The 16402-nt window shown below is 38.7% G+C and overlaps 1 protein-coding gene across 2 annotated transcripts in view; it reads left to right on the forward strand.

Annotated features, from left to right (window-relative positions):
* The window catches only part of LOC117382178 (bone morphogenetic protein receptor type-1A-like), a 48101-nt gene that overhangs the window by 20145 nt on the left and 11554 nt on the right, over positions 1-16402 (forward strand). For both annotated transcript variants that reach the window (XM_033979269.2, XM_055227431.1), the window contains exon 3: positions 6047-6313. In XM_033979269.2, the coding sequence (XP_033835160.1) occupies positions 6259-6313 (55 nt within the window). In that variant the 5' untranslated portion in view covers positions 6047-6258. The remainder of the gene's footprint in view (positions 1-6046; positions 6314-16402) is intronic.

The following is a 16402-nucleotide window of genomic DNA, read 5'->3' on the forward strand; positions in this document are numbered from 1 at the left end:
GCAAGGTAAGCTGAGGTAAATTGATTAAACATTCCCAATTCAATTAAACTGGAATCTGCTAGAAGAAATTTCAAGAGTTTTGACAGCAGTGCAGCCCCACCAGGCCTTTACGGTCAAATCCCCAAACTGCTGATTCCAATCTCCCTCATTACTGCATTTATTTGTGGAGCTCAGGAGCTGTGGGCTTTAGCCTCTTGTCCAATCGGGACTTTTCTCATGTATTTAGTCTGATGCAGTTGGTCCAGAGCAGGAAGTGACATGTTTAGGATAATTATGGATATGTGGCCCCTGGCTTGTCCTTCTCATTTGGAGAGACTGGATTATTAATGACGTTTACACCCACAATCACTGCACTATTCACACCTTTTTTTCAAGTTTTGTTCAAGATAAAATCAGCTGACAAAGTCTTTGGGTGGTAGTGGAGCCAAAGTTAAGTATTGTACACATGTGAATAGACTAGGGCTGTCAGTCAATTTTGAATTGAATTGTGATCCACTCATTTCAAATTTTCAATGGTCAGCTTGTTTTTTAGAGTCTGACACCCAAAAACATAGATTGTAGTGGTTGGACAACACCTACAGATTTAAAGCGCGTGCCTCAAATGTTCTTTTCAATATCCTTGTGGGATTTAGATCTAACTTATTTTTACCTCAAATTTAGTTAATTGCTTCTGATTGGTCAATCCACCTGTCAATCACGCCCATCAGAAATCGGGAAGACAGGATACATTTTCAGACTAGATCTTTGTATTGCAAAAGTGTGTGGTCTTGGCTAGAGTTCAGGAGGGATGAATTGGACAAAAGCCACAATTGTTTTAACAAGAAAAAAATCATAACATTTGAAATTGTAATTGGTCAATTTTCAGGAAAAAAATTGGGCTAAATTTTTTGCCATATTGTCCAGTGCAACCCTAGCTTATCAATATTTCCCCATCTCTTGCACAAATATCTGCTGTCACGTGTATTGTCTTTATCGCTTTGATATTTTTCTCCTGTATGTATTACTGTAGATGTATAGAAAGGCTGCTTGGTTTAGTCTAAATTCGCTTTACCCTCTAATGCAGAGTTGTGTTGTATACCTGCTTGTGGACTATAATTTAAGTCATAATTTGAAATCTGAAGTGTCCATTTCAAATCGCAGTGTTTGTGCAGCAGCTTCATCATTTGAGCTCTAGCGTCTACCCCAGCCCCTTGCCATGGCAGCTAAATATCACTTTCCATAATGGATTTTTATAGCTGGCTCCCTCTGCAGCCAAATGAAAAGTTATTATACCTAGCAGCAGACAGCGTCCATTAGAGCTTTTATAGAGGCCAGTCCCCTACCTGTTTTTTACCTGACGCTAGGGTTTCGATCTTTGTAAATTTCCCAGCATCCCCCAGGCTGTGTGACCTCAAATTCTTTCCCCCTGGAGGGCTAGCCATGGCTCAGTGGTTCCCTATAAGGCTAGTTTATTCTGTACAGGTGGGACGTGGAACAATACCTCTTTTCATTGCTGCCCTGGTGAATGTTCCTCCTGTAAGGGTCTGATGTCACATGTAGTGGGCCAAGAAGGTACTACTAACTTGGGACTCAAAAACTCTAAACTATGCCCTAAACATTTTATTAAGAAACACTAATTGCTATAAATAAGTCTAGACTAATGACTAACTATATTTATTAAACTGGCTCTGCTTTTCTTGTTGTCTTTGTCATTCATGCAAAACATTTTAAAAGCTTGTCTGCTGCTGTGCAAAATTTCTTTGCTATCTAAAGCAGAACCAGCTGTTGCTAATAATGCTAGCACGTTATGAAAGACGCACAGAAGTTAGCATTCCTGATATATTACCACTAGGTCTTTTTCTGTCTTTGTCCTATGGATACCAATGATTCTAAAGTGAAGGATTTGGGTTTTGGTGGATTGCCTCCCAGTTTAATTTGACTGGTAACCTAATAGCCAGCATAGCATTTGCCTTCAAAATTTGCTAGCACGTTATAAAAGAAGCACACAAATTAGCCTTCCTGACGTACCACTGCTATGCTAGGCTTTTGTTCTGTGGATTCAAATAAATCTAAATAAAGTGAAGAAATTGGGTTTTGGTAGGTTACCTCCCAGTTTAATTTCACTGGTCAGCCAAATGTCTGTCTAGCATTTGCCTTGAAAATTTGCTAGCATATTATGAACTGACATATTAGCGCTAGGTCTAGATAAAGTGAAGATTTGTGAATTTGGTGAATTGATAGCGCCATTTTATTGGGAATCTGATTCAGTATTTCCCATCAAAACTTGCTAGCATGTTATATCATTCTCTGCACATTACTGTTATGTCTTTTTCCAATTTAATTTAACTGGTAACCTGATTTCTAGTCTAGCATTTGCCTTCAAAATTTGCCAGCATATAATGAAAGAACCGCAAAAATTAGCATTCCAGACATATTAGCGCTAGGTCTTTTTCCATAGCAACAAATTACTCTAGCTAAACTGAATAATTTGGTTTTGGTGGATTGCCTTCCAATTTAATTTGACTGGTAACATGATCTCCAGTCAAGCATTTGCCTTGCTAGCACATTTTGAAAGTAGCACAAAAATGATCATTCTTGATATATTAGCACTAGATGTTTTTCTGCCTATTTCCATAACTACAAATGACTGAATAAAGTGAAGGATTTGAGTTTTGGTGTTTTGGTGTATCACCTCCCAATTTAATTTGACTGGTAACACGATCGCCAGTCTAGTATTTGCCTTCAGAATATTGGCAGGCTCTTCTCCCTGTCCTCCAGCTGGAAGAATGACTTGTTGTCTGAGAAGCAGCAGACTGAAGAATGGCGAACAAGTTGGCGCATGAATCCACACTCGAGGAGGAGTGAAAGTTACACTAAAAACACTTAAAAGATTCTCAAACATTTCAACGCGTAAACATTTCAGAGGCACGTTTCCCATGGCTTTTGTCCGCTCCCCGCCCGGACGTGATAAGCGAGACTCCGCGTCAGTCACGGTGTTTGGGGTTGTTTGCAGAAGGAAGTGCATGTGTTGGGTGATTTGGTGGGAGCGAGTGTGTGCATCGGCAGAAAGAGTGGAAGCAGTTTCCTGTCTCCAAGGTGCTCATGACAGACAGGCCTTCCTGAGCGTGTCCAGACCTGTCCCCCTTCTCTCTCTCCTCTCTGTGTCTGTCATTGTGTCTTTGTGAGTGCTATCTACACAGGGTTTATGGATCTTATAAAAGGAGCCAGATATGTGGGAGAAGGTTTTGTAGATCAGTTATCAGGATGCCATTTACTAAACAAAGTAGAACAATTTGGGGTGAACCTCTAATGAGAATTTTTCTGATAAGTGTTGTGACTTAAATTTGTGATTTGTTTTGAAACCAACTTTGGGCCTGGATTATTAACATTTGAGGGAAGACAAAAATATGACCTGCTAAATTAATCCAAGAATCCCATGCATTTCAGAACATGTTTATAGAGGTAATTTGCTCATTATGGCTTCTGAGATTTCAATAACCTCTTAACCTTACAGATAACAAATTTTATCAGAAAAATTTTGACAAAAAAAAAGATGGGTCATGCTTTTAATTTAATTCTCAAGCTTTGTTAGAATTATTTTATATGAATGTAGAAACTGTCTGGTGTCTGCCTCATAATAATATTTTTAGTGCAATAGCATTTATGCCTAAAATTTTGCAGTTGTTATATCACGGTGCATCTCATGAGACTGAAAGAAAAAAAGATTCATTTCAAATCTGTCAAGAGCATTGGTACATTCCATCTCTTGTGCTATCTCTCCTGTGGTGCTGCTGATGAGGGCGATGGCGTTGGAGTCTAAATGGTGCACAAAGTACAAACAAACTTGTCGCCGAGAGGTGAAAACTTCTCCATGCTGTTTGTGTAAGATGTAGGACACGGTAATACAATCTTTGAGCTTGAATGAAGCGCTATAAGCATTTTATATAGCGTGCTATCTGACACCTGTCCTACTTGTATTCATAAAGGTATAAGTATAGCTTCATCATAGATGTGATTTTATCTGCTGCAACCTGAGAAAGTGTCGCCTTTTGTTTATAAGTAAAATATAGAACATTTTAGTTTTCCCATTGGCACTTTGTTTGAATGCTGAAATAAAATGGTTTGATTGTAGTTAATTATAGTTTATATGTAAATGCACTATAGCTGATCTACTGCCCCAAAAACATGAAAAACAGAGCTAATACATTTTCAAGTTTGCAATCGTCCAAAGTTATTCCACGGTTACCTTTGCATTTAGAACATTCAAATTATTCACCACGAGAAGTTTATAAGCGCCTTTCACACCTTTCAGAGACCAGACCTCGGTGAAAACTAACAACTAGCATTTTAACACATGCTTTCTGTTTATTGGACAATAAAATGCTTTATAATTAGATGCACATAGTACGCAGCAGACTTATTTTGACCTCAAGATCTTCTTACACATTATATCTATAGTGGCAAATTTTGCTCAATTACATGGGAAATAATCAACTTCTAAACATGCACAATGTGAGGCGACACCATTCACAAGAAGACATGTTTTGTGTGTTTCATATTTTAAACTATAAACACACCTGCCATTAAATAAATGCTAGATAGATTAGTTTAAAGCCATAGGAACAATCTGGGCAAAGCAAGATCCTGACCCGAAAAGTTATGTTGTGTATCTTCAAATTTATGCAATGGTGTATAAAAAATGTGTAGTGGAATATATGGCAGCATTTAAACTTTTACGGTTGCTGTTGTCACATAGTTTGCCATTGTAGACTCATGTACCAATTTTCAACAGTTATTACTTTAATCCTTTCTCCCCTCTCCGATGGCGTGTGATTTCAGTCTTTGTCCCAGTAGTTTGTAACTGTCCCTGGCCTCCCTCATCAGTCGTGGCCGCTGCAGTGTTCCGTGTGTGCTGGCTCTTTGTTGTGCCCTCCTCAGTCAGAGATGTGTGAAAAGTAGGTTACAGGTCGGACCCCTTTGTGCCCCTGGTCCAAATGAAAAGTGACAGATATTCTGCTCCCCGCACACACACATACACACGCACATACACACACCCTCCGGACCCCCTCTCGGCGCCCACTAATTGCGGCATGCCTTTTATTACTGCTGCCCAGACTCAGTGGCGGTAATTGCAGAACATCCCTGGACAAATAACGTGGCAGTTAGACGGACCGTGGCAGGCCAGTGCTGGGCAGGCAGGGGTCACAGGGTCATGGTCATCCAATGCAACCTACAGCTAATATGTTAACATGCTAACTATCAAGCTACAAGTGCTGCATACATTTAATTCAATTTATTTACATCTGCTTAAAGTAGTGAATTCAGAAAGCTCTCTATTTAGTTTGTTGTACTTTATACAATGAAAAGCAGTCCTGTTTTCTAGATGTAGTTGTAAGCCATTGCTATGACTCTGTTGTAGTCATAAATGGTAAATGGTCACATTTTTATATAGCGCTTTTCCACCTTCAAGGCACTCTAAGCGCTTTACATAAAGGAACCACTCACCCATTCACACACACATTCATACACCAGTGTACACAGACACTGGGGGCAAGGTGGGTTAAGTGTTTTGCCCAAGGACACAACGACAGCATTCAGTGGATCTGATATTTATGTTGAGAGCGAGATGCTTTTTTTTCTGTTGAACATTATAGAGGAAGAAAATTAGAGGTCGGAGAAGAGGCATTGGCCTCCATTACCATGGGGATTGCATATGTGCCACAGCTCTACCGCTGAGGTAGGGCTGTACTCAAAATATTAACAGCAATATATTGTATTGGTTAATCTACATAATCAAATAATTCATTTTGTGAGCTTTTCCATGTATCAGAACATGTTTTGTATGATACTCAGTGTATTGGGATATGTATCTTGTCATGGTCCTTGTATACGTATTGTATCATAAGGTACTTATGATATAATACACAGGCCTACACTGGAGCACACATCAATGCAGTCTTTTTGTTTTTACGTGTATCCCACTCTTGATCATCCAAAAATGTTGTTTAATCTACATGTCATTGTAGTTTCAAGTTTCTAATATGCATTGTATGTTTGTCCTCCACAGGGTGTTGGACCCATCGAGTGAGTGAGACAAAGGAGGAGCAGATATTGTGATAGCCCTCCTGCTTCCTCCAGCTCCCTCCATCCAGCGTGGAGCTGCCTGCCTGCCCCTCTCAGCCTGAACCCTGATTCTGTGTGCTGTTGTGGACCCCTACTCTCTCTCCCTCTCCCTGTTCCTGTCACCTGTGTCACCTGGTCCCCACGCTCTGCTCCAGGATGGCTGGCCTGTCCCTCCTCCTGGCTCTGGTCCTGTTGACCCTCAAAGCTGACGGTAAGCAACAGATTTTTTTATTTTTATTTTGAATATATTGTGACGCTGTTTTAACACAATAAATCTCAACAACTCACTGTCAGTCTGTATAACTTCATTTATTCCGAGAGACAATTTAGGCACATTTAATTATGCAATATCGACTTAAGCTTTCTTCCATGTTATAATGTTGTTCCCTCATCAAAAACATAGAGGTTTTTAGATGGCATCCATGCACGTTTACGTAATCTAGCGATCTTATGGTTAGCTGTACAAGCTTGTAAGGCTTACGTCACCCATGCAATTTTCTGTAAATATCTACACACAAGCAATGCACTACAACTTCACAAACCTGATGCAATGTGCAGTCGTTTCATTAGTGGGATTCACGATGATTATGTTGTGATCGAGCTCTGAAAGGGGAGTTACTAAATGCGCAAGCAAGGGGAGGGGGATGAGACCATCAAAAACAGAACATAAACTTATTACACATTGTAATATGCTTTGTTTGGCAAATATAGCATTATTGATAAAACATAATATAATGATCTAAATAATGTCATGTGTTGGCAAATAATACCCCATATAAGTATAATATTCTCTTTTTAAAAAAGAAAAAAACTAAAATAACTCACACAAATGTTCCAGTGTGACTTAACAGGAGATCTTGTCAGGTAGAGTCAGGAGATTTTGTGCTAGGAAAGTTTGACGGTGATTACAGCCCTCAGGACCAAAGTGTTACATTTGAAAATTAAACAAATACAAAATAAAAGTAATAATGAATTATTTATTTTTAGTTATTCTTATGGATGATATTTTGGTAAATGTTGGCTTACGGGCCTCCTAGGAATGTAGAAATAAAAAATTATTATTTTATCAATTAAAATAAATGTTAAAATCTGTATTTTTATATAAAAAATACGATACTTAAACCTCAACCAAGAAGGGCATGTTTTTGCACATCTGATTGTTATAATCATATATATATATTTATATATATCTTAATCATAATATGCCATTGGATAATTGTCATCGGTGTAATGTAAACATGTACATATACTTTATATACTTCTTTCCCCTCTCTCCCAACTTTTTGGGTATTAAACATTTCATGGTTGTTTGTCATTCCTTCTTGATGCTGTTAAATAGTTACTCATTAAGCCTCCTTGTATTGGCCGAGATAACTGCACATTAGCATGAAATAACATTATACCCCCCTCACTCAGATCCCTATCTCCGGCTGGCCTTTGTGACTGCTCCCACTGGGGTTTAATGACACACCACTGCTTAGTAACTTTACTTAAGGAACAATTAGAAAGGCTTATCCAAACAGATGCAACCATTAAGAAACAATCTACATTGGTAAATATTGACTTCCATTGAAATCACTCCCTACGTTTACATGCACTCCAGGAAAATCATCTGTATTTCTAAGACACAGCCAGGAAAATATCATGTGTTTGGACACTCATTTTAGTTCAGGAGCGATGACAATCTACAGCCTCTTCACTGAGCACACACTAAAACACCGGTAGCTTTTCACTTTCATTTTAAGCTCAGTGTAGAAATATGATGTTTGTGAACGAGTCAGCTCTTTTGAACAGTTCGTTAACAGGACCGGTTAGGTCTGGGTCTCATTTTTTAAAAACTGAATCTTTTTTTTTCTACCGTAAATTTCGGATTATAAGCCGCTACTTTTTTTCCACGCTTTGAACCCTGCGGCTTTTACAGCAGTGCGGCTTATATATGGAATTTTACTGGATAACGGCCCCTGGGGGGCGCTCTCTAGCTGTAAACGTAAAAGTGAGACAGACGTGGGGAAAGATTCTGCTCTGAAGAATTCACTAGTTTTGATTTTGAACGATCATTTTGCGCATCATGAAATGGATATGATGCAGTTTTTAAGATAAAGAAACAGAAAGGAAACAGAGCAGGGGTCGGCCTTTAACACGCAAAGAGCCATTTGGACCCACTTTCCACATAAAATAAAACACTGGGAGCCGCAAATACTTTTTGACATCTAAAATGAAGATAACACTGTATAATAACAATAATGTAACGGAATAATGTAGGTTTTACTTTCACGGACAAGCCTTCTACACGTGGCAGATAAATATGGCAAAAACAACTTAAGTGCATTAAAAAAATACAACTCACCAAACCGCTGCATCATGCATCGCGCTGATTATGTGATTATGTCTACTCTACTCCGCAGTTTCTTTAAAAAAACAACAACAAAAAAACTCGTAGCGTATCATTTAATCCCAGGTGCTTATTCTCCATGTGCCAAAGCAGTTTTGAAGGTTTCATTGCCTTATTTGCTTTTCCCGTATGTTACGTAGAGCGGACTCTGTGCGTGAGTCACCTGCAGCGACAAACCCAGATTTTAAGTAGGCATTGTCTGTTAAATTTATCTTTCTTTTTCTTGGAGGTCGTAGTCTCCTCTTCTGGCTCCTCAGTTGTCCTTTTCCCCTTTGTTAAAAAGATCTCCAAAGACTTTTGTTTTGGCTCATTTTCACTCGCTTGTGGCTCTACTTTTGTGCGTCGTGTCTGATGTGTTATACGTGAAACGTCACCGCGGAGACAAGAGCAGATAATAAACTTATCACTACATCAAATAGATTTCTGTGGCGATTTCCAGCAGGATTTTCATGATACATCTACGGACGAGCTTATTAGTGTGTCATTAGGGACGGGCCAAAGTTGCTCCTGACCCCTGTGCGCACAGCGTCTGAAAATCAGGGCTCTTTACGCAGGACTGTGAGCTGTGTGTGTGTCAGTTCCCAAGCCACGCAGAGCCGCAGTATAAGGCTGAAAGAGGCGCATACGGCTCCGGAGCCGCGAGTTGCCGACCCCTGAAATAGAGCCACTGCACGTAAGCTCGACATCAATGAATCCAACTTGGTCAATGTAAAAAGACGGCAAAAGTTTTCAGAGGAAATAAAAGCAGATTTTCCGTGTTGGTGCAGCTTTATTTTCTAAACCTGCAGATGTGTTCATCCCGTGTTGTTGTCGTGTTGGTGCCAATTTTCAGGCACAGTTTAAAAAAAGCGTGTCGGTGCACCGTCTTTCTGTGTAAATATCTCATGTTACAATATGAAAACCTGCGGCTTTTATTCAGGTGCGGCTTATATATGTACAAAATTGATTTTCTCTTCAAATTTAGCTGGTGCGGCTTATATCAAGGTGCGCTCTGTAGTCCGAAATTTACGGTAATTTGTATGTGTTTTTACACTGAACCAACACAAGAATCAGCACAGAAGTAGATTAAGTCAGCACTTTGTGCCCTCCCAAAATCATTGGCATCTTAATAACAGTTAGCTTGTAAATAATTATTATTGTATTTCAAAATTGTATTTAGAATTTCATCATTTCAAAGGTTAAACACACTCCCACTCTCAGTTTGAACCATTTTAAACACATCTGTTCACACTTGGACTTTTGGCATATAATTAAATATAAAAAGAGCCAGTCTTTTGAACAGCTCTTTGACATGAACCAATCCAAAGGATTCAGCTCCCACAAAAGAGCCTAAAGTCCCATCACTACTTCAGTGTATCTTTGTGCTATGGAGAGTAAATTTCAAAAACGTGAGTAAAGCTGTTCCTAGCAAGTCTGAAAATCAGTGCTCAACCTAAATGAGGTTTCTTTATCCATTTCCACCTAAAGTGTGGTCATGTATGTGATAGTTGTTTTTATTCACAATTATAGATACAAAGTTTTAGTGGTAATGCTAAATAATTTGATGCCCCTGAATGCCTCATAGCCCTCATATTCACACCCATTTGGTTCTTTGAGCTGTTGTAGACTGGGACAAGAGTGCTCTGATGATTTGAATTTTATTTGACTTTGGTTGTTTAATGCACTCAGTGTTCCCTTTGTATGCAAATGTAGTGGCCGGCAGAGGAGTACAACAAATCTGACAACTGAAAACCATCCCTGTTTTAGATTTGTGTTTAGACTCTGCAACAGTATTCTGAGCTTAAACTGAGAGACTGTGAAGGTGAGCAATTAGAGACCGGTTCAACTTCAAAGTGAGTGGCTTCAACTCAGTTCTAAAGAGCAGAATCTTTGATGTTTAAAAACTGCCAAATGAGTTCTCACAAAAAGTACAAGGTGTAGGGTTTCATTGATTTAATTTATTCTGAATCATTTTTGATCTGGGTATTTAATGGACTTAAAGATGATGTCACCAGGCCAAGTTACGTTAAGTCAGATCTTGGGAGCGGCAAGCTCGTTCTCAAAAGTTGTTTAGCAGGAACACCTGTATTTGAATAAATGCAAGGTTAATGTCATTTTACAGTGCTTTCAAGGCAAAATAAGAAAATCTCCCTAGTTATAAACATGTGGTGTCACCCCCAAGAGAAAGGTCACACAGTGAATCTTTAATATTTTCTTCTAGTCAAGCAGGACAAAAGCTGTGAGTGAATGCTGTTGTAATGCAGTTTTTAAGAAATCAGTTTTGTTTTTTCTTTTCTTTCATAACCCAATTTTTTTATTTTAAGTGAACACAATTGTCTTGCCCTGTTATAAGGTTACCTTACACCTATCCTCCTCTGTTGTATCAGACAGGTTGTACACTGTACTTAGACGTAACGTGAGTTTGTATAGTGTCACTCTGAACATGAGAAAGGTCACCTTGTGCTCTCCAATCAGTGCTCCCGTAGCTGATAAGGCCGGGTGGAGTTCCTCTGATATCTTCCGCACCTCTCCTATCTGCTGCACACACAGGAGGAGGAAAGGGTGCGCTCCCTCTTTTCCTCCTCTCCCTGCACAACAACACAGACACCAGTGAGAACAGCTGTAAAAAGATGTGGTAATTTCTGTCTAGATTAGTCATACTTCTCATAAAACTGTGATCACATCTTTTTAAAATGATTCATTATGTTGAAATTGTTCAAATCCATCTTGAAAGGTCAACATTGATTCATGTCTGAGTTTCTAGACTTTTACAAAGTGCAATTGGTTAAAAGTTTGCAAATGGTGCTATACAGAATGATGCAACTAAATATAACTTGGCAAAATAATTCTCAAGAATTAGAATTTTCAAGAATTTATTGCCAATCAAGCAAAAGCTGGAAAAGATGGAATGAAGACCTAGAGTGTCTACCACCTGCTTATCTCCATCGAAACGTTATTGCTTTGCCTGTAATGTTTCAAAGTATAGCATTAAATTTACTCATCTCCATGGAGACGAGCAGTTGCCCCCGATTCACACCAAGAATGCATGTTATTCAAGCATCTCTAGCCATAACTCTAGCTGAACCAATACTATATAGATGGCCCATATTATTTTCTGATCTATGTTATATTGTTGTTTAGTTTCATTCACACAAGTTTAAAACACAAATCCTGCATATTTATTTATATTTTGACTTCTTCTCTCAAATAGAAAACACCATATTCCACCTTTTGATGTTGTGTGGTAATACAGGAAGTGCTCCACTGTGTTTTTAAACTCCATACACCTTCACCAGAATCATTTGGATAATTTCAGTCTTGGAATTTTCAATCTCTACTAAACAAAAGGTAAAGGGTAGCTGTTATCTTTAGAACTACCACAACATGACATCACCAGGTGGAACAGAGCATTTTGACCTTTGGAGATGTAGACAGACTAATAGTTACTCAAATGTACATGAATGAAACAATACACGACTTCAGGCATGTTTTTGATGAGATAACAACATTCTAGCATGGCTTAAAGCTCACAAGAGTCAATTTAGCATAATATAGGCACTGTAATCCCATACTGTGGAACCTTTCAGGAAAAGTTATGTAATCTGTATAGAGAGACAAGCATGTAATGGACCCCATAACAGATATCTTACATATTGCACATTTTTAAACAAAACAAAAATCTTGCTCTAAATAAAAAAAATATTGCTTGGTGTCAGATGATCTGTCAGTATTTAATACAGATATTGTTCAAATGCAGATTTTTTTTTTTGGTAATACAAAAAGTTGATGGGTTCAGTCTCGATAAAAATCAAGGTAATTTGTGCATTTACCTTTTGAATATTTCATGACAAAATACAATATAACCAATGGGAAAAACTGGCTCTTGACCCCCATCTGTGAGTATGACATCATCACATTCGAGAAGGTGAAAACCAACATAGTTTGAGATTAAGATTTCAAACTATTTCACTTCAAAAACTGTTCTCTTATTTATCAGAATCACATGCGCTGCTAGCCTTTGGGCCAAGCCTTCATTCATCTCTACTCCAGCACAGGAAGTTGTTGAACTGATTGCTGCCGCTCTCACTTCCTCTTTGCACATGAACCATTTCCTGTATGTCACCCAATGAGCTGTCAGCAGTGCGAAACACTCCAAACATCCATTGTTCTCCGGAAATATCCCTCTCTCCCTCTCGAGACATAATCGCCCTTTGAAGCCCCAGCCCCACATATTACTGTCATCAGCCAAATCACACTCATTTGTCATTTTAATGACCAAAATCGTGTAGGTAATACTCAACACTAGCAATTTTGAGATTAAAGTCTTAAGGAAGTATTACGAAACACAGCAAGGATTTATACTGCACTTGTTGACTTTTTAATGAGCTTGAGACTGTTAATTACCACACGGTGAGCTCGAGGCTATACAGGGTTACCACGGTAATGCTGGCGCACCAAGGTAAACAGCAAGTGTGGGAGCAGTCGGAGGAGCGCGTCGTCTGAAGCGGCTCGGTTTAAAGTCCTGACTCATAAAAGAGCAGGGCAAACAAGGGAGAGGACCAAACAAATATGTACAGTGTGAGGGATGAGGAGGGGCCAAGTGACATTTTTACAGACGGACAGACAGACATGGGCTGTGGAGTTTCAAGATGTGACACATAACCTGAGACATGAGATTGGGATCAATGAAAGTTAGTAGAAGTTAGTAGAACACTTTAAGAATATAATATATATATATATAAGTTCAATAGATGGAACAATAATTTTTGGGGTCTATATTTATCGTGGGGACTTTTTCTTTGCACTACTGGGAAAAGTTTGGTTGTTTTTCTGTTCTATGATGAGGTTTGAGCTGCAGAGGACTGAATTATGAACTATGACTCATTATAGACCAAACCTAACTAAAGTGTTGTATTCTGTTATTTATTCTGTTATTATTGTACATTTAGAATACTTTTTTGAGATAATTCTGCTCTATGGTTTAGTTTCAATAGTATAGCTTATCATCTGCTTACTCCAGCAATAGATTTCAAAATGTGTTATCGTGACAGTTCTGTGTCGATATGTTTGTTTCACTGAACAGGTTTAACAGGGAGTGTGTATCAAAATTACATACACTACTGGGACATTTGTGGTTATTTTTTGGCAATATGATAAGATTAAGCTGTAAAAGGTTGAATTAATAGCTTCTATGACTAATTACAGATGCAAACTAAGTATTAAAGTGTTTCATTCTGCTGTTTATTTATTGCAGCTTTTTTTAATTTTTATTATTACATATAGAATAGTTTTTGGGTTTAAATGTTCTCTTGTTTTTGTGTCAGTGGCATAAATTTGTTTCAGCATTATCGCTGATAGTATTTTCTTTAGCAATATATCACACTTCAACATTTATTATCATGACAGGGCAAAGCATTCTAACTGCACACTTCCTGATTCTTTGACAATCAACCATTTATATTTGGATGCAGACAGTACACAGCGGTCTCATTTTGACCACAACAGCTGTTTATACAATATATCTGTACTGGGGAAAGATAAATTTAGCTCTAAAGTATTGGAAAAATTAGTTTCTTTTTAAGATATATAAATATGTATATATGTTTGACTGTTCCACACCTCTTTTAGTCAATTAATCAAGACAAAAGGCATATCTTTAGCCGACTACAGCCCTAGAGTTCAGATGCTCTGTTCTGGGCACTGGTACATTTCTTATTGTTGGGTTTGTATTAGTGGACAGCAGTCTGGTCAGCCGGCCCACATGACTCCCCCTGCACCACTGCTCCTGCTGCTGCTGTGGAAATAAACAGTACTGCGACTTTAAGAGCACATGGACAGGCTGATTACCCAGAGTGCCGTGTGCCAGACCTCAGTCTCCACTCTGACTGTCGGCACAATTAAACACACATGTGCACTCCAACACACACATACACACATATACGCACACACATATATAGAGAGGAGGCAGCCATTTCAGCCTGTACACACCCTACACTGTCACCACTGCTCAGCCAATCACAGCACAGAAGAGACAGCTGTAACTTGCATACATATTCTGCATTATAACGGTGGATTTTTTTGGGGAGGGTTCAAGGAGAATTTGCAAAAAGAAATATGAACTGACACTAACTAACGAGAATCACATGTTTGTACAGATCTAAACTACAAAGTTAGCCATTTTTATGTAGAATAAGGGAGGGCATCTGCCACACAGGTAGTTTTTATATAGAATAAGAGGATTTTTTTGTTGTTTGTGGAGGAAATTATGGTTCTTCAAGAATTTCAGCCCTTGCGATTTGCCAATGTCTTTTTTTATACAGGGGAACCCAATGAGAGCATTTTGGCTCTTTTTCTTGGGTGCCCTGTTTAAAGTACAATACAAACAGAAAAAACAAACAAGTCAAAACATTAAAAACGGGTGCAGGCGTGTGTGTATAACACTTTGTGTTAATGTTCGATTCAAATTTGATTAGATTGTGGTTAATCTCAAAGCCCCTAGCTGGAACATTTTTTTATTAATTTTTTTGAAGCATGACTAAAATGAACAATTGTTGCATCAGGAATAAAGTTTATCACCATAAATTTAAGGCCTGGGGGGACAGGGTCTCCTTCGCTGCTTCCCTCACCCTCTATACCTCCCTGCCCAAACACATCAAACACACACGTCTACACTCACCATCTTCAAAAAAGCCCTGAAACCTCACCTGGTCGTTTGTGTTTTGTTTGTCTTAAACTGTGTCTTTGAGTGTCATGAAAAGCGCTGTACATGTGTTTTATGAAATTATTAATGACAGTTGTTATTATTTTATCCACAATTGAGTGAAAATAGAACAGTACTGGCTTTGTCACATGGCTCCTCCTCATCTATGGACCCAGTGTGTATCAAAGGTTTATTTTAAGCTCCTTTGAGATTTAAGTTATACATTTGCTTGAATTTGTAAATTCCAGTAAATTAATTGTAGTAAACCTGTGCGTAAAGTCCAGTACCACATTAATATGATGCCGTCTATCAGCAGACCATCTCCTGCTAGTTAGACCATCCAGCCAGAACAGGCGTCACTCCGGTCTCTTAGGAGGACTGCTGTGGTTTGGACGAGCAGACAGGAGGGGGGTGGGGAGAGGTGGGGGTGTGCAGACAGGCTGTTACCGTAGCAACCGGCCAGCCCAAAGTGTAGGTGTGCAGGTAGTTCAAGTCCTGACAGGATGGCGCACATATCCCTACACATCAAAGTGTTTGTGCAGTGAGTAAAGAGGGCAGCGCAGTTCAAAGACGACGCTATTAGAGGCACTATTTTCTGCCAAAGTGTTCTTTATTTTTAGCTTTTAATCGTGTAATGGGTTGTGTTGGAGTTGTGGTTAATTTGTGCAAGTTTTATAATTCAGCATATTTGGACAATCTCCCTAATAAGAGTGCAAATTCTTTACTACTCAGTTTACCAACTTTCATGGCTACAACTTTTAGCCTTATTTATGTAAAGGTGCACCATGTAACTTTTCTAATAGAGTCTGCTACCTGTTTGTCTCCATTGAGATGTTATAACTTTGCCTGAAATGGTCCACAGTATGGCATTATACATATTTATCCCTCTACTGAGACAAGTGACGGCACTTCACCAAGTCAGATCAGTGGAGAAGTTCCCCGATGACTGTAAGAGTGCATAGTTTTCAAGGTTTTCTGAGCAATAAAAACTGATTTGGTAAGTTTAATGCCATACTATGAAACATTCCAGGTAAAACAATAACATTACTTAACCTTATTCACTCTGAACATCCTAATAATTCACCATGATGAGTTTATAAGCTCCTTTCACAACATGCAGAGATCAGAGTTTTGCAGTGACAGTAAAGCCAACAACTAGCATACCAACACGCACTTCCTGATTCTCTGACTATAATATTTTGACCTCAAGAGCTGCTTATACAACATAT

This window comes from Periophthalmus magnuspinnatus, chromosome 15 (genome assembly GCF_009829125.3).
Source record: "Periophthalmus magnuspinnatus isolate fPerMag1 chromosome 15, fPerMag1.2.pri, whole genome shotgun sequence".
In the NCBI taxonomy this organism is placed as follows: domain Eukaryota; kingdom Metazoa; phylum Chordata; class Actinopteri; order Gobiiformes; family Gobiidae; genus Periophthalmus; species Periophthalmus magnuspinnatus.